Source organism: Lolium perenne, chromosome 4, assembly GCF_019359855.2.
Source record: "Lolium perenne isolate Kyuss_39 chromosome 4, Kyuss_2.0, whole genome shotgun sequence".
NCBI lineage: Eukaryota > Viridiplantae > Streptophyta > Magnoliopsida > Poales > Poaceae > Lolium > Lolium perenne.
Window position 1 is genome coordinate 177,555,222 of NC_067247.2, and position 22,562 is coordinate 177,577,783.

Genomic DNA, 22,562 nt, shown 5'->3' on the forward strand with positions numbered 1-22,562 from the left:
GATGTGATTATGTCTATGCTTGTGAATGATAGATCTAATGTTGATCCAAATAATGTTCCTTTAGCTTCATTGGTTGCTCAAGAAGAAAATGTTGATGTGAACTTCATTAAAAGTAATAATTTCAACAACAATGCTTATAGGAATAATTCTGGTAACAACTATAGGCCATATCCTTCTGCTAATGGTAATGGTTATGGTAATTCTTATGGGAATTCTTACAACAATAATAGGAGTGTACCCCCTGGTCTTGAAGCCATGCTTAAAGAATTTATTAGTACACAAACTGCTTTTAACAAATCTGTTGAGGAAAAGCTTGATCAAATTGATATTCTTGCTTCTAAGGTTGATAGACTTGCCTCTGATGTTGATCTTTTAAAATTGAAAGTTATGCCTAATAAGGACATTGATAATAAGATTGCTACTACAGCAAATGCCATCCAAGTTAGAATTAATGAGAATATAAGATTAATGGTTGAATTGCGTGCTAGGTGGGATAGAGAACAAAATGAAAAACTAGCTAAAGAGAATAATGTAGCTAAAGTTTGGACTATTACCACCACTAGTAATATTAATGATTCACATGTTTCTACACCTTCTACTATCAATGGTAAAATAATTGGTGTTGGCAATGTTTCTACTCCTAGTGCAAAGCGTACAAATCTGCCTGAAATTGCTAAAACTGCTGAAACTGCTTGTGATAAAACTGCTGAAATCTTTTCCAACATTGGGGACAATGATCCCATTGCTGTAGCTCATAATGGTTTAGATTTTGATGATTGTAACATCTCTGAAGTTATAAAGTTCTTACAAAAACTTGCTAGAAGTCCCAATGCTAGTGCTATAAATTTGGCCTTTACAAAACATATTACAAATGCTCTCATAAAAGCTAGAGAGTATAAACTAAAACTTGAAACTTCTATTCCTAGGAAGCTAGAAGATGGTTGGGAGCCCATCATTAAGATGAGGGTCAATGATTTTGATTGTAATGCTCTATGTGATCTTGGTGCAAGTATTTCTGTTATGCCCAAGAAAATCTATGATATGCTTGACTTGCCACCATTGAAAAATTGTTATTTGGATGTTAATCTTGCTGATAATGCTAAAAAGAAACCTTTGGGGAAGATTGATAATGTTCGTATTATGGTTAACAATAACCTTGTCCCCGTTGATTTTGTTGTGTTGGATATTGAATGTAATGCATCTTGTCCCATTATATTAGGAAGACATTTTCTTCGAACTGTTGGTGCTACCATTGATATGAAGGAAGGTAATATTAAATATCAATTTCCTCTCAAGAAATGTATGGAACACTTCCCTAGAAAAAGAATGAAGTTACCTTATGATTCTATTATTAGAACAAATTATGATGTCGATGCTTCATCTCTTGATAATACTTGATTCACACTTTCTGCGCCTAGCTGAAAGGCGTTAAAGAAAAGCGCTTATGGGAGACAACCCATGTTTTTACTACAGTACTTTGTTTTATATTTGAGTCTTGTAAGTTGTTTACTACTGTAGCAACCTCTCCTTATCTTTATTTTATTGCATTGTTGTGCCAAGTAAAGTCTTTGATAGTAAAGTCAATACTAGATTTGGATTACTGTGCAGAAACAGATTTCTTGCTGTCACGAATCTGGGCAGAATTCTCTGTAGGTAACTCATAAAAATCTGCAAATTTACGTGCGTGATCCTCAGATATGTAAGCAACTTTCATTCAATTTGAGCATTTTCATCTGAGCAAGTTAAGTGCCCCTGTAAAATTCGTCTTTACGGACTGTTCTGTTTTGACAGATTCTGCCTTTTATTTCGCATTGCCTGTTTTGCTATGTTCGATGGATTTCTTTGTTCCATTAACTTTCAGTAGCTTTGTGCAATGTCCAGAAGTATTAAGAATGATTATTTCACCTCTGAATATATGAATTATGCACTGACCCTCTAATGAGTTTGTTTCGAGTTTGGTGTGGAGGAAGTTTTCAAGGGTCAAGAGAGGAGGATGATACAATATGATCAAGAAGAGTGAAAATCAAAGCTTGGGGATGCCCCCGTGGTTCATCCCTGCATATTTCAAGAAGACTCAAGCATCGACAACATTATCAGGTTCCTCTAATGAAACTATATTTTTATTCAGTCACATCTTATGTGCTTTGCTTGGAGCGTCTGTTTGCTTTAGTTTTTGTTTTGTTTGAGTAAAATCAGATCCCACAATCCTTTATATTGGAGATATTATGCTCCGCTGTTTCGTATGAACACATATGTTCTGAGCTTTATCTTTAATGTTCATTGCGAAAGTTGAACTACCTCATTCATTGATATATGGTTGGAAACGGAAAATGCCACATGTGGTAATGGGTTAATGTCTTGAATAATGTGATACTTGGCAATTGTTGTGCTCATATAGATCATGTTTAAGCTCTTGCATCATGTACTTTGCACTTATTAATGAATAACTACATCGAGCTTGTTAAAATTTGGTTTGCATGATTGGTCTCTCTAAGTCTAGATATTTTCTGGTTGAGGTGTTTGAACAACAAGGAGACGATGTAAAGTCTTATAATGCTTACAATATATTTATATGTGAGTCTTGCTGCACCATTTTATACTTGAGTTTGCTTCAAACAACCTTGCTAGCCTAGCCTTGTATTGAGAGGGATTCTTCTCGTGCATCCAAATCCTTGAGCCAAAATCCATGCCATTTGTGTCCACCATACCTACCTACCCCATGGTATTTCTCCGCCATTCCAAAGTACATTACTTGAGTGCTACCTTTAAACTTCTATTCTTTACCTTTACAATATATAGCTCATGGGACAAAATAGCTTAAAAACTATTGTGGTGAAGAATATGTACTTATGTGTCTTATTTCTTAGTAAGTTGCTTGTTGAGCGGTAACCATGTTTTCTGGGGACGCCATCAACTCTTTTACCTTTGTTGAATATCATGTGAGTTGCTATGCATGTTCGTCTTGTCTGAAGTAAGGGCGGTTTTCACAATCAAATGGTTTGAGTATGCATACTGTTAGAGAAGAACATTGGGCCGCTAACTAAAGCCATGATTCATGGTGGAAGTTTCAGTTTGGACATAAAACCTCAATCTCTTATGAGAATATTAACTGTTGTTGAATGCTTAAGCATTAAAAGAGGAGTCCATTATCTGTTGTCTATGTTGTCCCGGTATGGGTGTCTAAGTTGAGAATGATCAAAAGCGAGAAATCCAATGTGAACCTTCTCCTTAGACCCTTGTACAGGCGGCATAGAGGTACCCCTTTGTGACACTTGGTTGAAACATATGTTATGCAATGATAATCCGTGTTAACCCAAGCTAATTAGGACAAGGTGCGAGCACTATTAGTATACTATGCATGAGGCTTGCAACTTATAAGATGTCTTATACATAACTCATATGCTTTATTACTACCGTTGACAAAATTGTTTCTTGTTTTCAAAATAAAAGCTCTAGCACAAAAATAGTAATCAATGCTTCCCTCTGCGAAGGGCCCTTCTTTTACTTTATTGTTGAGTCAGTTTACCTATTCTTTCTATCTTAGAAGCAAACACTTGTGTAAACTGTGTGCATTGATTCTTACATGTTTACCTATTGCACTTGTTATATTACTTTGTGTTGACAATTATCCATGAGATATACATGTTGAAGTTGAAAGCAACCGCTGAAACTTATATCTTCCTTTGTGTTGCTTCAATGCCTTCTACTAAGAATTTATTGCTTATGAGTTAACTCTTATGCAAGACTTATTGATGCTTGTCTTGAAAGTACTATTCATGAAAAGTCTTTGTTATATGATTCATTTGTTTACTCATTATCTTCATCATTGCTTCGAATCGCTGCATTCATCTCATGTGCTTTACAATAGTATTGATCAAGATTATGATAGCATGTCACTTCAGAAATTATCTTTGTTATCGTTTACCTACTCGAGGGCGAGTAGGAACTAAGCTTGGGGATGCTTGATACGTCCCAAACGTATCTATAATTTCTTATGTTCCATGCTACTTTTATGATGATACTCACATGTTTTATACACATTATATGTCGTTATTATGCATTTTCCGGCACTAACCTATTGACGAGATGCCGAAGAGCCAGTTGCTGTTTTCTGCTGTTTTTGGTTTCAGAAATCCTAGTAAGGAAATATTCTCGGAATTGGACGAAATCAACGCCTAGGGGCCAAGTTTTCCACGAAGCTTCCAGAAGACCGGAGGGGAGACGAAGTGGGGCCACGGGGCGCCGCCACACTAGGGCGGCGTGGCCTAGAGGGGGCCCGCGCGGCCCTAGCGAGTGGGGCCCCCGTGACTCTCCCGACTCCGCCCTTCCGCCTACTTAAAGCCTCCGTCGCAAAACCCCCAGTACCGAGATCCACGATACGGAAAACCTTCCAGAGACGCAGCCGCCGCCAATCCCATCTCGGGGGATTCAGGAGATCGCCTACGGCACCCTGCCGGAGAGGGGAATCATCTCCCGGAGGACTCTTCATCGCCATGATCGCCTCCGGATTGATGTGTGAGTAGTTCACCCCTGGACCATGGGTCCATAGCAGTAGCTAGATGGTCGTCTTATCCTAATTGTGCTATCATGCTCGATCTTGTGAGTTGCCTATCATGATCAAGATCGTTTCTTTGTAATCCTACATGTTGTGTTTGTTGGGATCCGATGGATATTGAATACTATGTCAAGTTGATTATCAATCTATCATATATGTTGTTTATGTTCTTGCATGCTCTCCGTTGCTAGTAGAGGCTCTGGCCAAGTTGATACTTGTGACTCCAAGAGGGAGTATTTATGCTCGATAGTGGGTTCATGCCTCCATTAAATCTGGGACAGTGACAGAAAGTTCTAAGGTTGTGGATGTGCTATTGCCACTAGGGATAAAACATCGATGCTTTGTCTAAGGATATTTGTGTTGATTACATTACGCACCATACTTAATGCAATTGTCTGTTGCTTGCAACTTAATACCGGAAGGGGTTCAGATGATAACCTGAAAGTGGACTTTTTAGGCATAGATGCATGCTGGATGGCGGTCTATGTACTTTGTCGTAATGCCCTGATTAAATCTCATAGTACTCATCATGATATATGTATGTGCATTGTTATGCCTTCTTTATTTGTCAATTGCCCAACTGTAATTCGTTCACCCAACATACTATTTATCTTATGGGAGAGACACCGCTAGTGAACTGTGGACCCCGGTCTATTCTTTACATCTGAAATACAATCTACTGCAATAGTTGTTCTTTACTGTTCTTCGCAAACAATCATCTTCCACACAATACGGTTAATCCTTTGTTCACAGCAAGCCGGTGAGATTGACAACCTCACTGTTACATTGGGGCAAAGTACTTTGGTTGTGTTGTGCAGGTTCCACGTTGGCGCCGGAATCCCTGGTGTTGCGCCGCACTATACTTCGCCTCCATCAACCTTCAACGTGCTTCTTGGCTCCTCCTGGTTCGATAAACCTTGGTTTCTTTCTGAGGGAAAACTTGCTACTGTCTGCATCACACCTTCCTCTTGGGGTTCCCAACGGACGTGTGTTAATTGCACGCATCAGGTAGCATACCAACATAACTTAATAAGTTACCGGTGTATCATATAAGATACCGACATGATAAAGTGTAGCACAACCAAAAGAACTTCAAAGTATTATCTTACATCAAACACCCCGGCATACCGGGGGAGAATTTAGCAGGCATTGTTTTGAGACAACAGGTATAGCAAGCAAACGAAGTAAGATATTTCAGGCAGCGGGGGCTTCCGGGGCTTGATCTGGGACGGCATCGTCTTCAGGGGCCTCCTCCTCCTCCTCGTCATCAGATATCTCATCCACTAAGTCAGCAGGAGGAGGTATGAAGGTGCTGGTAGGAACGGACTGGGCAATCCGGTACGCGCGGTCCCGGCGCTTGGCGGTTAAGGCAGGATCTGTGTCGGTAGGAGCCTTGCCGCGCAAGCTGTGTAGGGCATCGAGATCCATCTCCTCGTACCAGGAGCAGGCAACGCGGAGCGCTGCGTCGGCTCCGGCACGGGCAGATGAGCGTTTCCAATCGCTGAATCTCTTGCCGGCGTCTTTCAAGCGGTCGGAGAGAAGCGTCAGATTCGCCGGTACCACTTCCCCGGGCCACAAGACCCTGAAGATTTTCATGGCCACATCCGGCAAATCGACCAGATGGCGGTCCACAGCCCTCATGTGGGAGATCCGAGCGGCCAGCGCAACAAGATGGTCGTAGGCGTCCCAGGGCGCATCCGGGTTGCTGAGATCTTGCTCAGCCCTGCGCTCTGTTACCTTCTTGTGCGCGTGCGGCTGCGAGTCCGGGAAAAGCTCTGAAAGGAAAGAAAAAGAAGAAAAAAGGAACCGGCATAAGGATATACTGCCGGAAGATATAATCTTATAAGCAAAAAGAAAAGAAAAGAGCCTTACTGAGGGCCAGCATATCGGCCTGAATGACCAACCGGTCATATTCAGCCTGGTCCGACGTCAGCACGGCATTCTGGTCCCGCGCCTCCTTCAGCAGCCGGGACTCCTCCTCCAACTCCTTCCGCAGCTGTGCACTGGCGTCGGAGAAGTCCTTCAGCGACTCATCCAGCTTGGCTTCAGCGGTAGCCTGGGCGTCCTTGAGCTCCCGCGCGTGCCGGAGTTCAGCTTGCACAAGCTCGTCCTTCAGCTCAGCAGAAATTTTCTCCTGAGCGTCCAGAGCCTTGCGGTGCTCGAGGACAAGCCGCTCCTTTTCAGCTGTGATCCGGAAGAACAAACGATTAACAAAAAGAGACCGGCAGGTTCAAAAGAGGGAAGATAAACGAGCAGGAAAATTATACCTTTGAGTGCAGAAAGCTGGGCGGTGAGGTCCTCGAAGGAGGCTTCCGGAAGGGCAGCTGTACAAAGAACTTATAAGTATAAATTACCAAAAGCAACCGGTACAAAAAGGCCGGAAGAGGGAAACTAACCTTGGCATTTGCTGTGGGCCTCGGAGAGGTACCGGTGCTCCCACAGAAGCTCCTCAAAGAGATGCTTTCGGCTGTCGAGGGTGCCCTGCACAAGTTAACTTACAGTAAGCTATGCCGGTTTTTTGCAGTTTCGCGCTAACTACTTTGTGCTTAACCCGAAACTCGGGGATTAGCTATGCCGGTTTTTTGCAGTTTCGCGCTAACTACTTTGTGCTTAACCCGAAACTCGGGGACTAGCTATGCCGTTTTTTTGCAGTTTCGCGCTAAGTACTTCGTGCTTAACCCGAAACTCGGGGACTGGGAGGATATACATATAAGCTGGAGATTGAAAACCGGCATATGTGTGAAAGATAAAGCTGTAAGGATAAAAGTATGGAACTTACCACCACGTTGCCGCTGACGTCGTGCCACGCGGTGTCAAACTCCTTGACAGCGCGCTTGAGCCGGCTCAGATGCTGCGCCGTGCTCCGCGGGCCGGAAGGGTCAACCACCGGAAGCTTGTCCTTGCCCAGGCCGCGGGTGGCCGGAGACAAGTACGCCAGGTTCCATTTCTCGGCGTACGCCTGCAGCGGGCCTAGGTTGACCTCACCACGATTGAGCTCAGTGATCCGGCCCAGCTGAGCTGAGGCCTTCTCACTAGCCGCAACGGCGGCGTGGCCGACATGCAGCACTAGTGTCTGCGAGCCGGAAGGAGGCGCGGTCGCCGCTGTCACTACCGCAGCAAGTTGCTGGGCGGTGAGGTTGGCGCTTTCCGGGCGAGCTGGCTCGGCGGCAGCAGTTTTGCCGGTTGGAGCTGCCGGAGGAGCTGATGGTGCATCCTTTGTTGGCGCGGGAGCTTCCGGCGCTTTCTTGGCCGGTGATGGGTTTGCCGGCGCAGAAGTTTTTGGCACGGACTTAGCGGGAGAGGTGGTGGTCTTCTTCTTCTTCTTCTTTGGAGCAGGGGGAACCGGAAGTTCCGCCCGCTCCACTGTTTCCTTTCCGGCGCCGATGTTGCTGGCGCCGGTGTCTTCAGTCTCTGGAGGGGAAAAGAAATCCTCCTCCACGCGGTGATGAGAATGTTCTGGGGCCGCGCAGCCCGCACTTGTGTTGCCTCCCTCAGGGGAGGCTGGAGATTTGCCGGTACCAGATGGTACCGGGCTTGACTGAGGAGGAGGGGAAGTCCTGGTAGCACCGGCAGGAGCTTCCGGCGGCATGCCTAGTGCGCTCCTGGTGAGGCTCAGAGCAGGCCTGAGAAAAAGAAAAAGAAAGTTAGAAGAAGCAATGGGACAAGGAAAATCAAGAGCAAAGGACAAAGAAAAAAGAACCGGAAGCTTACCCGCTAGCTACCGGCATCTGACTGCGATACCGTTTCCTGCTAAAAGGCTTGTTGCCACCGTCCTTGGAGCGCTTGGCAGGGGGAGCTTCGCTGGACCCGGCCTCAGGGGCCGGAGCTTTGTTCTTGCGCCCCCGAGAAGGAGCTTCGCTGGAGCCGGCCTCAGGGGCCGGAGCTTTGTTCTTGCGCCCCCGAGAGGCCAAGTTGTCCAGGAACTCCTGGCCAACTTCGGCCTGCAGAGGAACCGCGCGCTCCACGACCTGGGGGTTTGCGTTGGTTGAGCGAGGATCTACAGAGAGACAGTTTATAAGGAAATGGGTGAGCAAAATACCTCAAGGATAGTGACCTCGTCGTCAGAACCGGAATGAGTTGGGAAGTTACCAGGCAGCTTGGTGTATGTCGGACCCATCTTGTGCTTCTTCGTGTATGGATCAGGTTCGCGGTCGTCCCGGAAGCGCCGGTCGGGAGTGAAAGAGGCCGGCTCTTCCTTAGCGATCCGACGAAAGTTATGAAATACAAAGAAACAAGTTAGAACAAAATATTCATGGTTATACCGGTAAGAGGTCTTCCGGAGATCCCGAGATCTTACTCGGGGCGGAGGAGAGTTGATGCGGCTGTAAGGGACCAGCCCGTATTTCCCGCTGGGACTCAGCGGGTTTTGGCAAATCCGCTTGGCCTTAAGGACCAAGTCGGTAAAGCTCAACCGGTGGGTCGTGATCCTTGTCGGATCCATCGGGCCCGACATCTGACTGATCTTGTGGGCGCGGCGCTGAAGGGGCAGCACCCGGCGCGCGAGAAAAGCCCGGACCAAGTCTTTCGCTCAAAGGTTGGTCTCCTCCTTGTTGGTGTTGATAAAACCGGCCACCCGCACGGATTCCTTGTCGTCCTTGGGGTTGTGGAGCTAGTTCTTCATGGAGGTGGGCCCGGAAACATATGCCGGATGGTTGATGAAGTCTACTGGGCCACCATTCCGGACATAGAAAAAAGATTTATGCCAGGTCCGGACAGATTCCAGACCGGCAAGCTTGTAGAAGTTACTCCCGGGACGGGGAGAAAGGATGCAACCCCCGCATCGGACGAAGGGTTTGGGGTACGGAAGTTTCTTATCCTGGAGAGAATTCTTCCGGAGATAATAAAAGTAAGAGAAATTATTTACAGTAGGAGTGATACCGGTGTATCCCTCCATGAAAGTGGCGAAGGAAGAAAGATAGAAGATAGAGTTGCCCGGAAGGTGATGGGGCTGAAGCTCGAAAAAATCAAGGAATCGCCGGAAGAAATCCGACGCCGGTAGGCCCAGGCCGCGCTCAAAATGAGCGGCAAAGACCACATATTCTCCCGGCCGAGGCTCGGGCTAGCGCTCCTTGCCAGGGATGCGGCACCAAACCTCTTCCGGTATCCTCCGGGAGCGGTAGAGCCAGTCAATCTCCGCCTAGGTCACGTCAGAGCCCATCCAGGCCCCGCGTGTATAGGAGTCCAAATCAATATCGGACCCTGGCTCGAGCTGCCGGCTTCTCCTTGGTTACCGGTAAGCTGAGCGGAGCTGCCGGTGTCATTTTCCATCTGGGCAAGGTCCGCCTCGAGCCCGTCGGAAGCTTGGTCAACCGGAGTTTCCCCTCCGGAAGAAACAGCGGGACTCTCGCTGTGGTGACTGCTAGCGGGGGTTCCGATATATATTCCTCGGAAGACATACTTGCCTAAAGTTCAAAGATCTACCTACAAACAGTTTTCCCCAAATCTATCCCTTCGAGAAGATCTACGAGCAAGAGAAAAACACAAGAAAAGAGGAAGTAAATATTCTACCGGTCCAAGAACAATGTAACAAAAAGAGAGAGGAATAGCATCCGCGGAACCAACCTGAGAGCAGCGGTGGATGACGGAGTCGAAAGCCCGCTGCAGTTCGGAGAACAGGTGGCCGAGGGCAGCGAACGGCGATGAGGAGGAAGAAGCCGTGACGATGCACTGGCCAGAAAATGCAGAGAGCCTCGGCGGATCTCGACAAAGGCTGGCGAACGAACTCTAACGGAGCCTCTCCGCGAAAGTTCACCGGAGAGCGAGGGTTCAACGGCGGGCGGAAGCGCGGAGAGCTCAAGAGGCAGAGCGCAAGAACTGGAAAAGGTAGGAGACGAAGTGGGCGTGAGCGACGCAGGGCAACCGTCGCGCTCCTTATATACAGAGAGGTCTAGTGGGCCGTGATGCGGTGCGGCCCGTCCTACTTTGCCGGTGGGCCGCCACGTGGTGCAGAGCTACACGCGTAAAAAACAAAGTGCCACACGAAGGCCACAAGGATCCGGAGCGGCGGCGAGGATCCGGTGTGGCGCATTTAATGAAGTTGCAGGAGTCGAAGGGAAGTGACCACTGACACTGGAGCGTCAGGAACAGTGGGCATGTCTCTGACAGGCACTGTACCCGATATATTCTTGACTTCGCCGAGGAGACTCTAGTAGCTAAGCTACCGGAAAAAGATACCGGTGGTTTGGTTGAGAACGTCGCAATGATCTAAGTACGGCAAAGAAGCCAGAAGAGTTTAAATCGAAACCGTAAGAATTAATCCGGTATGTTGGTTTGGGAACCTGGCATGGTCCGTCAGACAGGGTTTGCCGGACTATACCAGCTTTGGGGACTAATGTCGGGGGGATGGCCCCCGGTAGGCCAAAGGTATGGCAAAGTTGCCATGATTCTTTCTTAAAGATGCCGGATTGTCGATCAATCCGGATGGTTATTGTGAGATTGGCAAGAGCCAAGTTAAAACCTACCGGTATCCTAGAAGGGGTATACCGGAGCTTAGGAAGCAAGAGAGGTACCGGAGTACCGGTATGATTTTCACTGTAGCTGTTAGCACTCTAGTCAAAGATTCTCTCCAAGGCTAGAGGACAAGGATGAGCTAAGCAACTTTAAACGAAGCCCTGGCGCCAAAGCAGAAGATGACGTTAAAGCTTCCGGAGGACGTCACCGTTCCCCGATTAAAGACATACCGGTGTCATCTGAGGCCAAAGAGGCTTTGTAAAGTAGTTTGTCTAGTCAAAGATACCATTAGGGTTCCTTCCCTTGTAAGCCACCCTCTTCCCTATATAAGGAGAGGGGGCACTCCCTTGCGCGGGGCAGATCATTAGTCGATAGAGAGAAACCCTAGCTGATAGAGCTTGTACTGTTCTTCTTCAACCTCTGGCCAAGGCCAAGTTCATCAATAGAGATACCGGTATTCCACCCGATTTCCACCCTTGTGTTACCAAAACCCTCCCCCGAATCCTCTAGCGCATATACGGCCCCAACTTAAACCATCCCATGGCATCTGTCTGTTCACCACGACGACAACCTGAGAAGTCGAGGTTTGACGCAGCCTTGCGTCGCATGGCCTTGGCCATCGAATCCTCGTCCGTAGTCGCCGCCCCATCGAGACCAACTCCATGACGAGTACTGTGTGGTAGGCCGCATCGGTGCTGCAGCCCTAGGGGGGATTGTGTCGAGGAAGATCCTCCCCTAGCTGCCACCCCCGGCTGCACCCCTGAAGCTCCCATGCTCGATGAAGAACGCGGCGTCCGCTGCCCGATCTCGTCTAAGGCCACCAAACATTGATTGCAAGTATTTCTCAACATCAATTCATATGTAGTAACATGTACTACTACTGCTATAACTACTCTACTGATATAGTTAGGCTGAAAAGGATGATGAATGTAGCTTGGTAAGATGAAAATCATGCACAAGCAGAACCTTGATCTTCAACTTGGTTTCAGAATTGAGAGGTTGTGGGCACAACCAGAACGCAAATGGTAAAAATGGACAGCCCAAAGGCCGCAGCAGCACAGCGTCAAGAAGCCATAGAACGCGGCAGAATAGAGTAGCAAAACTCGTCTACTCGACATCAATTCTAGAGCAACTTCAGTGCATGGAGGTTGAGCACAAACATGTGCGTGTGTGGCGCCAAGAAATGATCCTCCTGTGAGATAGACATTGGATGACCTATAAATAACATAATTCAAACAGATAGCACATGCTGCAGAACTTTCCAATCATCACATAGAAACACAAAATACTTCCATGTAGCCTTGTTAACTTGTACACAGTTTATCACAATGATGTCCATAATGCCTTTTCCAATGATAGATTTATGTAGTGATGACAATCGCCTGCCAGGAAACAAAAGCAAAGTCACAAAGCCGATCAATCCATCAAGCAAACCTATATATGAATAATGTTCAGTAATACTATGAGGACATTTGCTTATTGGACTTTAAAAATAATTAAAAATTGATTTTATTTTTCAAAGGACTACATACATAAACATCAAGAGATCTATTTGTCTCTTCAAGACACATGATGAGTGCCAACCTGTCATGCATATTCCTTTCAAAGTATATACTCAAGACAATAAGGGGCATGAATTAGCAAGGAATGAATTTGCTCTAAGTCAAGCACATATTTATTTTGCAACATCATGAGTATAAGTTGCATCGAAATCAGTGCCGAAAGAGCAGAATATATCATTAAAACGCATTATTTTCAGTAATTTATTTCGCCTCTTGTCCATATTCGATTCATGTATATAGAAATATAATTGAAGGATCAATCAGACATACAAAGCTGACTGTTTTGCAAGTGCTGAACCAACCAAAACCTTCTGAATAAATCATGAAGAGCTTCTACCTATATGGATTGATAGGATGAGGAGCAAAAACTGTACAGATAAGATAACAATTAACCAGCCATCTGGATGGACACCTTATGATAGTTTCCGGTTGAAATATCGAACAATTTTTTTAATAATGTTTGAAATCCAGATAACATTTTCTGGCTACTGATACAAATATGGTTATTACATACTATACATCCATATGAAGAAATCATTATTTTGCTTCTAATACTTATATTAGAATTTATCTTCACTATTCAACAAAAGCGATGTAGAGGAGCTTACATGGATGTATGTCGATATGAGAAACGATATACGGATTACTGAGAATTTAATTCGCCATAAGTACACGTTGATATCATGGTAAACTGCTGGAAACAGATGCAACATTGTTGGCATCTGGAATTACTCGATGACAAATGCACATAACAACTTTGATTGCATTGTACATGATTGTATCATGTGCTGTCATATTTGCATCTGAACATACATATACGTTAATAGTTAAAGATCAAAACAAAATTTCCCTAAAATAAAGTAAAAAATATTTACGTTGTAAGATATTGGAAGAAACAATTTTTTATTTAAGTAAGTTTGTAAGAACTTAAGTTACACCTTTGTGAGTGAATACCAAATCAAAGTGTAATATCTAGGTCAATATTGAGAAGAAACAGAGAGTGGAGATTGAAAGTGAAATGAGTGATCTTTATTGATGTACTATTCACCTATATATAGGCTGTGAACACGCACTTTTACACTGTCGGTTACAACACTTGTGTCTTTTCGGAAGGACACAATGATGGTTCAATACATGCAGCGTTTGGACAATGCTATGTTCTAACTCCTAGGTAGTTACCCTAATGAATATGCTAACTTCCTAGTTAGCCTAGATTTGATGCTAACATATTCTTAACACTCCCACTTGGACAAATCTTTAATGTCTTAAAGTTTTCCATAATGTCTTGAGTGATGGAAAGTCTAGATTGTTCTTAATTTTGAAAACTTGATGTTGTAAAATATATGTCCTGCAAAATCATGTGGAAAAATATAAGGAGAATATAGGAATCCGATATACCATTGGTATAATAATTGTATCATTTAAACCCATATGAGAAATCCGTTGGAGAACTCATAAGGAAAAATTACAATATATTATTATCGGATGATAAGTACTAAGTTCAGTCCTAGGAGATTTCTCCCCCTGAACTTTGCAAATTTCTAAGTCGTCTCATACCAATGCCATGAATGCATTTTTGAAATGCAGCTGTTGGTAAATCTGCAAGATTATCACAAGATTTTGTTTGCAAAATATTAATTTCTCCACTTTTATGTAATTCATGAGGAAAAAACATTTTTGGAGCAATATGTTTTATGATATTACTTTTAATATATCCCATTTGCATTTGAGCAACACATGCAGCATTATCTTCATAGATAATAGTTTGTGATTCTAATGAACCTATACTGCATGAGGTCTGGATGTGATTAATCACTCTGTGAAGTCATACACACTCACGTGAAGCTTCATATAATGCAATTATTTCAGAGTGGTTACTGGAAGTTGCTACTAGAGTCTGTTTAGTTGACTTCCATGAGATAGCAGTTCCAACAAATCCAGTTTGTGACCTAGCATTATGGGGATCAGAAGGATAGCCGGCATCACTATAGCCAGTCAAAGTCATATCTTTATTTTTTCGATATAATATACCAAGATCTTTAGTACCTTGTAAATACCTGAAGATATTCTTCACTCCAGCCCAATGGCGTTTTGTTGGAGCTGCACTGTGTCTAACCAGTATTACTGCAAATGCAATATCTGGCCTAGTATAATTAGCAAGGTACATTAGTGCTCCTATGGAACTAAGGTATGGGAACTCAGGTCCCAATACGTCTTCGTTATCATCCCTAGGTCTAAAAGGATCCTTTTCCATGTCAAGGGATCTAACGACTATGAGTGTTTTGGATGTATATGATTTATCCATATTAATTTTTTCCAAAACTTTATGAATATATGCGGGCTGATAAATGAGTATTCCTGAGGAAAGATGCTCAAGTTGTAAACCTAAGCAGAATTTGGTTTTTCCCAAATCCTTCATCTCAAACTCCGTCATTAAATGAGTGCGTGCTACAGATATATCTGTCACGTTACCAATGATGTTGAGGTCATCAACATAAACTGAGATGATGCAAAATCCTTTTGAGGATTTCTTTATGAAAATGCATGGGCAATCATCATTATTTGAGTATCCTTTCTGAAGAAGGAACTCACTAAGTCAGTTATACCACATTTTACCCGACTGCTTTAAGCCATAGAGTGACTTTTGTAATTTTAAACAATACATGTTGCGATTTATGGTTGTATTAGGGATTTTAAGTCCATCGGGGACTTTCATATAAATATTCGCATCGAGTGATCCATATGGATATGCGGTGACTACATCCATTAACTGCATTGATAAATTCATTTGTACTTCCAATGATATTACGTATCGAAACGTAAGTCCACTTATTATAGGAGAATATGTATCATCGTAGTCGATACCGGGTCTCTGCGCAAACCCTTGTGCTACTAGTCTCGCTTTATATCTCACCACCTCATTATTTTCGTTCCTTTTTTCGAACGAAAACCCATTTAGCTCCCACAGGGAAGACTTTATGAGGACTGAGGAGTAGGTATTACTTTAGAGAATACCTCTCTTTTATTAAGCGAGCGCAGTTCTGCCTCAATTGCCTTCTTCCGTTTAGGCCAATCTGAGCGTTTTAGGCACTCTTTCATAGATTTTGGCTCTGGATCCAGTTGAAGGGTTTTAGCAATTTTAGAGGAGAAATATGTGTCAACAAGAGTAGTCTTTCTATTATATGATTCTCCCGAATCGATATAGTTTGTGGAAATTTCATTAATTTCTTCGGGCACGGTGTGATTTCCCATAACAACGGACTTTGGTTGTTTCGATGTCCCAGCATTAGAATTTGTGTGCACATTTATGCTAGGTTCTTGATGTTGAACATCAGCTTGGTGTCTATCAACTTCAGGTTGATTTGCATTTACCGTCATAGATTTCCTTTGTTTCCACGGTGGCTCTGGAGAAGCCTTTTTCCCTTGAGACCATATTTCTCCCCTTTTATTAGCAGTTGGGAGTTGATTAGTTTTATTTGGTACCTCTACTCATTCTGGTGCATTGACTGCAGGGATATATGATTTAGTGACACCTTTGTGATCAATAAATGCATCTGGAAAGTTATTTGCAAACTGTTGCAAATATATTATTCTCCGAACTTCAGATTCAGATTCTTTAGTACGTGGATCTAAGGATTGGATACCTGTTACATTCCAATCTATTTCCTGGCATTCTTTGTGGTTTGTTTCTCCCCCTAATGCTAGGAAATGATCCTCATAAAAAATTGAATCAGTGTACCAGGCTGTAAACAGGTCCCTGTTTGGGGTTCTAAATATTTAATAATTGATGGAGATTTATATCCCACATAGATTCCAATTTTTCTATGGGGGGTCATGGAGGTACGCTGCGGTGGTGATATCGGTACGTATACAGCGCAATTGAATTTTCGCATGTGAGAAATACTTGGCTGATTGCGCCGTACTATTTGAAATGGGTAAATTTCATGATATGCAGTTGGTCTGACCTGTATTAGATCTGCGGCAGGTAAAACCGCATGTCCCCAACAAGAGGTTGGTAAATTGCAATTCTGCAATAATGATCTAGCAATTAATTTTACTCTTTTAATTAAAGATTCAGCCAATCCATTTTAAGTATGAACATAAGGTACAGAATGTTCTAGATGTCCTAAGGCCATACAATAATCATTGAATGCACGTGAACTGAGTTCAGCCTCATTGTCCATTCTTATTATTTTAATCCTGTGTTCAGGATGATTTTCTCTTAATTTGATAATTTGAGCTATTAATTTGGCAAAGGCATGGTTACATGTTGATAATAAACACACATGTGACTTCTAGTGGATGCATCAATTAGCACCATAAAGCACCGAGATAGAGGTTGTATTGGACCACATATATCTCCTTGAATTCTTTCAAGAAAATTAAGCGACTCATTTTTAACTTTGAGGTAGAATGGCTTAATAATTAATTTCCGAGGTAGCACATGCGGTGCATATGAAGTCTGATGACTTAGGAAATCTTTTAATTGGTAAACTATGACTAACAGAATTGCCTATAATTTTTCTCATCATACCTATTCCAGGATGACCAAGGCGATCATGCCATGTCTTGAATTTATCAAGATTTTGAAAAAATATTTTGTACGCAACACAAGGTACGGGTTTAATGTATTAAAATATAATCCAAAATAAAATGAAGGGAATTTTTCGAGAGTTTGTTCCTCATATCCATCGCTTTTTGTTAAAAGCAAATATTTTTTCTTATCCATCTTAGCAGTTTTAAGATGGAAATCATTTGATCGGATATCTTTGAAACTTATAAGGGTACGTGTTGATTCAGGATACAAGAGTGCATTCTGAATTACAATAGTAGTACCCATAGGGAGTGTGAATGTGGCTCTTCCTGAACCAATTATTGCTTTGTTACTCCCGGTTATAGTCATAACATCTTCCTTTCTCTTAGTGAGAGTTTGGAAGTATTTAGTTTTCCTTAAAATTGTGTTAGTGGTAGCACTATCCACTAAACATAATTCTTCTTCCATCGATTTTCTTTTTCCCGTAAAATTTCTAAAAATAGAAAGAGAATATTTTAGAATAAATTCATTTTATTCATATATTCATCAAATTACATATATAGTGTTTATATACAAATTCGAAATATAAATATATTACAATTTTATGTCTGATTCACATAATACAATACATGTAGTGTGAAAGACTTTATTCTACTTATGGTTATACAATATATAACATATCACAGTATTTAAATAGATAAGTGACATCAATTGTTTAGTAGATCAACTGAGGTCTCCAAAAATATTGATTCATATATGTTGATTCAATTCGTCACTTTGACCATACAGACGTACCCTTATGGATATTGTTTACAGTGATTACGAATGAGCGGAGAGCCGTTGGGGGAGCCTCTCGGGCGTTTCTGGGTGATTGCCTCAGATTCCGATGATGAGGATGACGTTTCCGGCGGATCACCGCCGTCTCCCCTTTCGGCCAGGGCTTCGGCCTATCTGTGCCGTTCGCCGGAGCCGGTCTCCTGTGATCTGCCGTTCGAATCATCGACGGCTCTGAAGAAGAAGGAGCAGAAAAGAAGATTGCAGCGGGAGATGGCTGGGATGGTACAAGGTATGGATTCATCAGTTTTTACATCTCCTTCTCGATCTACAGGTTCATCAACGCCAAAGAAGAAACTGCCGGTTCTGTCTCCGTCTACGTTTCTTCTTGATTTCTTCGATGCGGAGGAGTGGGTTCTCGTTCAACGCAAATGGAGAAAGGTACGTCAATCATATCGCTTATGTGGGCGTCATTTTGTATCGCCTCGGGCGTTTTCGCCGGCGTTTCGCGGATCTGCATCATCTCCGGCATGTTCGCTGGATGATCAAGGTAATTGGGCACGTTCTGCTGTTTCAAAAAATACTTGTATGGGCCAATTGGGCTTGAACGCCCCGACGGAATTGTTGCATGATCAACTGGGCTTGCTCTGCAGATCCACTAAACCCAACGAATTAATCTCCTGTGTGAGATTAACAGGGCGTTTACGATCACGACTAGGTTTTAACAACAACCGTACGCCGCTGGCTCCCCTGGTTACGTCTTGTGCTTCTTCTGGGATTGTCGCTGAAGCGATGGCTCATCGTGGCGGTGGCATGAACAACCGAGGCAGAGGTTTTCCTGGAGGGGCTGGCCGGGGTTTTGAAGGCGGAGGTCGATGGAACGGTGCTGCGGGTCGAGGTTTTGGCCAAGGCCGAGGGAGTAATTTCTTTGAGGGAAGCTCCAGCGGCACTGCGGGTGATGATGATGGTGCGCGTTCCGGCGCTGATCTGCAAGGGAGCGGCTTTGATGGTGTATTCAGAGCGGGCTCTGGAAACCGAAACAGTGGTGGCGGCCAAGATCGGTACAACTATGCTCCCAATTTCAATCGCAGCAATGATCGCCGCAATTTCAATGGGCAAGGTAATTACAATAATCGCCGGTTTAACAGTACATATGTTCCTAGAGATGCCAATTACAGAAATAGTTCTACTGGAACATATGTGCATGCAAGTGCTAATGATATAGTACCAGAAGGGTTATCGGCGGAGCAGACCATGTTGGTCAAGGAGGCAGCGGCAGCTTTTGCAAAGCAGCTTGCAGAGTGGCAGCCAAAGGGTGGGCAGTCAACTGAATCGGCTGTTCCACCATCGACTGCAAGTCCGGCTATACAGGACCCTGCGGCCCGGACTGATGATGCGGCTCGACGTCATGGTTCTGGGCAGCGAGCAGAAACAGTTCTATTGTCCGTGGCAGGTATTTCTCAACAACAAGTGACACCTACTGCTCATGAGGTGACTGGGGATGCTCAGTTGGCAAAAAAGAAGAAAGGTTCTGGGTGTTTTCGCTGCGGCAAACCGGGACATTGTTTAAATGACTGCAACCAGATTTGTGATTGCTGCCAAAGCCCAGATCATAAATCTAGGGATTGCCCTTTACTCTCAGCACCTAAACCAGCTATGGAGATGTATGGTCTTGCACATGAGGACCTCATGTTCTGGGAGTTTCCTTTATCTGGTGTAGTTAGGCCGAGGTTGGAAAACACACGCATGGGACGGGTTACAGTTTCAGGTGGGCAGCTCACAATTCCAGAGATCATCACACAGTTGCAGTGGATTGTTCCTGAAGACAATTATCAGTGGGATGTGGCTATGGTCGAGGAGAATGTATATCGTGTGAACTTTCCTAGCAAGATGGATTTGGTGCGTGTTCAGCATTTTGGAAGATTCAATATACCAAACTCACAAGTTTTTATGAACTTTGATTTTTGGACAAGAACGGTGGAACCATCTTGGAGAGCGGAGGATGTTTGGGTCCGGGTACATGACTTACCCAGCCCTGTGTTGGATGATTTTCTAGCTCTGTGGGCTCTTGGTACTTTATTTGGGAAAACAAAAGATATTGATATGGCATTCACTCGTGCAAATGATGTCTTGCGCATCTCTATCACATGTCTTAACTCCAGTCTTATACCCACTAGGATGGATGTTAGAGTGCATGAAGAATTTTATAGACTTCGCTTTGAGGTGGAAGGTCTACAACCTATATTAGCTGCTGATGTGCCTATGGATGATGTCCCACATGGGGATGGGGATATGGAGCATGATGGCCCTGAGGAGCATCAGCAAGATGATGTTAACCGGCCAGATGAAAAGAATGATGGTGGAAAAGATGCTAATCAGAGTGGTAAGCATACTACTGTACCTCATAACAATATTGCAGTATCTCCAATTCAGTTTGGCATGGCACCGGTGGTGCATCATTTTATGGAATCTCCGAAGGTTATCATTAGCCACTCAATTTATGAATGTATCAAGAAATCACAATGTGTGAATCAGCTTGATCTCTCCGTCAGCAAGGTGCAGTATGATTCAGTTCAGGGTGTTTTTTCGCCGTGTTTCACTGAAGTTTTGATGCCTGAAGCTATAGCTGAGAGCGATGTGGCATTGCCTGCTGATGGGTTGGTGATTTCGGCCCAGCCTGTCATGCATGGCTGTACGTCGATCACTGCCATGCATGCAACGTCGATAGGAGGAGAGGTTGCGGTACATGCGGTCACGGATGATGCCTCGTTAGCGCATGTAGAGAAGGGTGCAGGGGTACAATCCATTGATGGTAATATGATGATTAGGGAGGAGCAACCGGTGATGTCTCCCTCTGTAACTCCTGTTGGAGTTAACAAGGTACACAGTTTTTCTTTGCAAATTGATACTGATAATGACACCAATGAGTTTTCTTCTCCTAATCAACTTTTCTCATCTAAGGTCTTTGAGGATTCTGCTTCATATGATCACTCTATGACAGAGGTGATAAATTTCGGGGGAATTGCTAATGATTCAATGAAGGGGCTACGATCAAGTGCTAGGCTTAGAGCACAACCAAATTCGGATTATACCCAAATGGAGAGGGCAATGATGCTTGCCAACAAACGGGATCAGCAACAATCTCAAGGTACATCGGCATTATCAATTCCTTCTTTTTCTGCTTTTTCGGATGAGCAAATTATTGCCAAGGCTGATGGGCTTGGGGTGTCGTTGGGGGTTAATCTTGCGGAGAGATTACAAGCTGCTAGATTAATTAAGAACATTGAGAAACAACGAATGCTAACTTTTCTCAACACCAATTCTACCTCTGAAAATGAAAGTATACCTCTATGTTTAGCGGTAAGTAGAGCTTCTAATATTTGTGAGGACTTAGATGAAGTAGATGAGCCTAGTCTGGATGATGATACACAACTTCAAACTACACGGCGAGTAACTAAATGCCAATGTAAAAAAAGGTCTTATGACAAGACAAAAGTTAGGAGAAGCGAGCGCATAAGGGTTAAAAGAAAATTGTAATTTTCTGTAATGGAGGGTTTAAGGGGATTGACATGGAATAGTGAAGGTTTTCGCGATCCGGGGAAACACTTGTTTGTTAAAGAGGCTATTCGGGATTACCATTTAGACTTCATTGCGTTATTGGAAACAGGCCGATCAAATTTTACCTTACCTTTTTTGAGTAATTTGGCGGTGGGGCAGACTTTTGCTTGGTTCTGTTTACCACCACACGGGAGATCGGGGGGAATTCTTGTAGGAATTAACACTCAGACTATGTTAGTGAAAAAGGTTGATAATGGGGATTTCTGTGTAAAACTTCACATTAAATCTAAACTAGATGGTTTTGAGTGGATCCTAGTCCCTGTATATGGCGCCGCACAAGACAATTATAAAGCTGAATTTCTATCTGAGTTGGTTCGTTTGTGTGAGGTTGAGACCTTACCATTGTTATTAGCCGGGGATTTTAATATTTTGAGAAGGAGAGAGGATAAAAGTAACAACAATTTCAACCCTCACTGGCCTTTTGTCTTCAATGCCATCATCGAAAATTTAAACCTAAAAGAGATTGCTCTTACTGGGAGGCAATTCACGTGGGCTAGTAGGAGAACAAATCCAACTTATGAAAAGTTAGATAGGGTTTTGGCGAATGTTGAATGGGAACAAAAATTCCCTCTAGTTACTGTCAGAGCACTTACACGTGCTGGTTCGGATCATACATCTTTGTTAATTGATTCTGGACAAAATGCACACAGGGGTAATAAACCGCGTTTCTCCTTTGAGTTGTCTTGGTTACAACAGGAAGGTTTTTATGAAATGGTTGCAGCTGAATGGGCATCTGTGCCCCAGGGGACCTCACCGATTCATACATGGCAACAAAAAATCAGACACTTAAGGCGTTATTTGAGAGGATGGGCGAAAAATCTGAGTGGAAAATATAAAAAGGAAAAAGAACATTTATTAAGTATTATTGATAGTTTGGATATACAAGCTGAGTCTATTCCACTGTCAACATTGCAAAGGGAAAATCTGCAATTAGCGCATGACTGTTTAAACAAACTTCGTCGTGATGAGGAGCAAAAATGGGCTCAAAGGGCGAAAGTTAAACATGTACAAGAAGGGGGTAACAACACGAAATATTTTCACCTAATTGCGAATGGTAAGCATAGAAAGA

At 43.6% G+C, this 22,562-nt stretch overlaps 1 protein-coding gene across 1 annotated transcript; it reads left to right on the forward strand.

The window, feature by feature from the left end:
• The first annotated feature begins 18,557 nt into the window (after positions 1-18,557).
• Positions 18,558-22,329, forward strand: LOC127347392 (uncharacterized). The gene is made up of 3 exons (XM_071829262.1): positions 18,558-20,755; positions 20,837-21,023; positions 22,238-22,329. The coding sequence occupies exons 1-3, from the start codon at positions 18,668-18,670 to the stop codon at positions 22,327-22,329; spliced, it is 2,367 nt and encodes a 788-aa protein (XP_071685363.1). The 5' UTR covers positions 18,558-18,667.
• Positions 22,330-22,562: the final 233 nt, after the last annotated feature.

Excerpts from the sequence above, each read along its gene's own strand:
- LOC127347392 (XM_071829262.1), top strand. The coding sequence starts at position 18,668 with ATGGCTCATCGTGGCGGTGGCATGAACAACCGAGGCAGAGGTTTTCCT. Across the intron at positions 20,756-20,836 it reads CTCCTGTTGGAGTTAACAAG|GTCTTTGAGGATTCTGCTTC; the intron begins GTACACAGTTTT and ends TTCTCATCTAAG. Across the intron at positions 21,024-22,237 it reads GGATCAGCAACAATCTCAAG|GGGACCTCACCGATTCATAC; the intron begins GTACATCGGCAT and ends TCTGTGCCCCAG.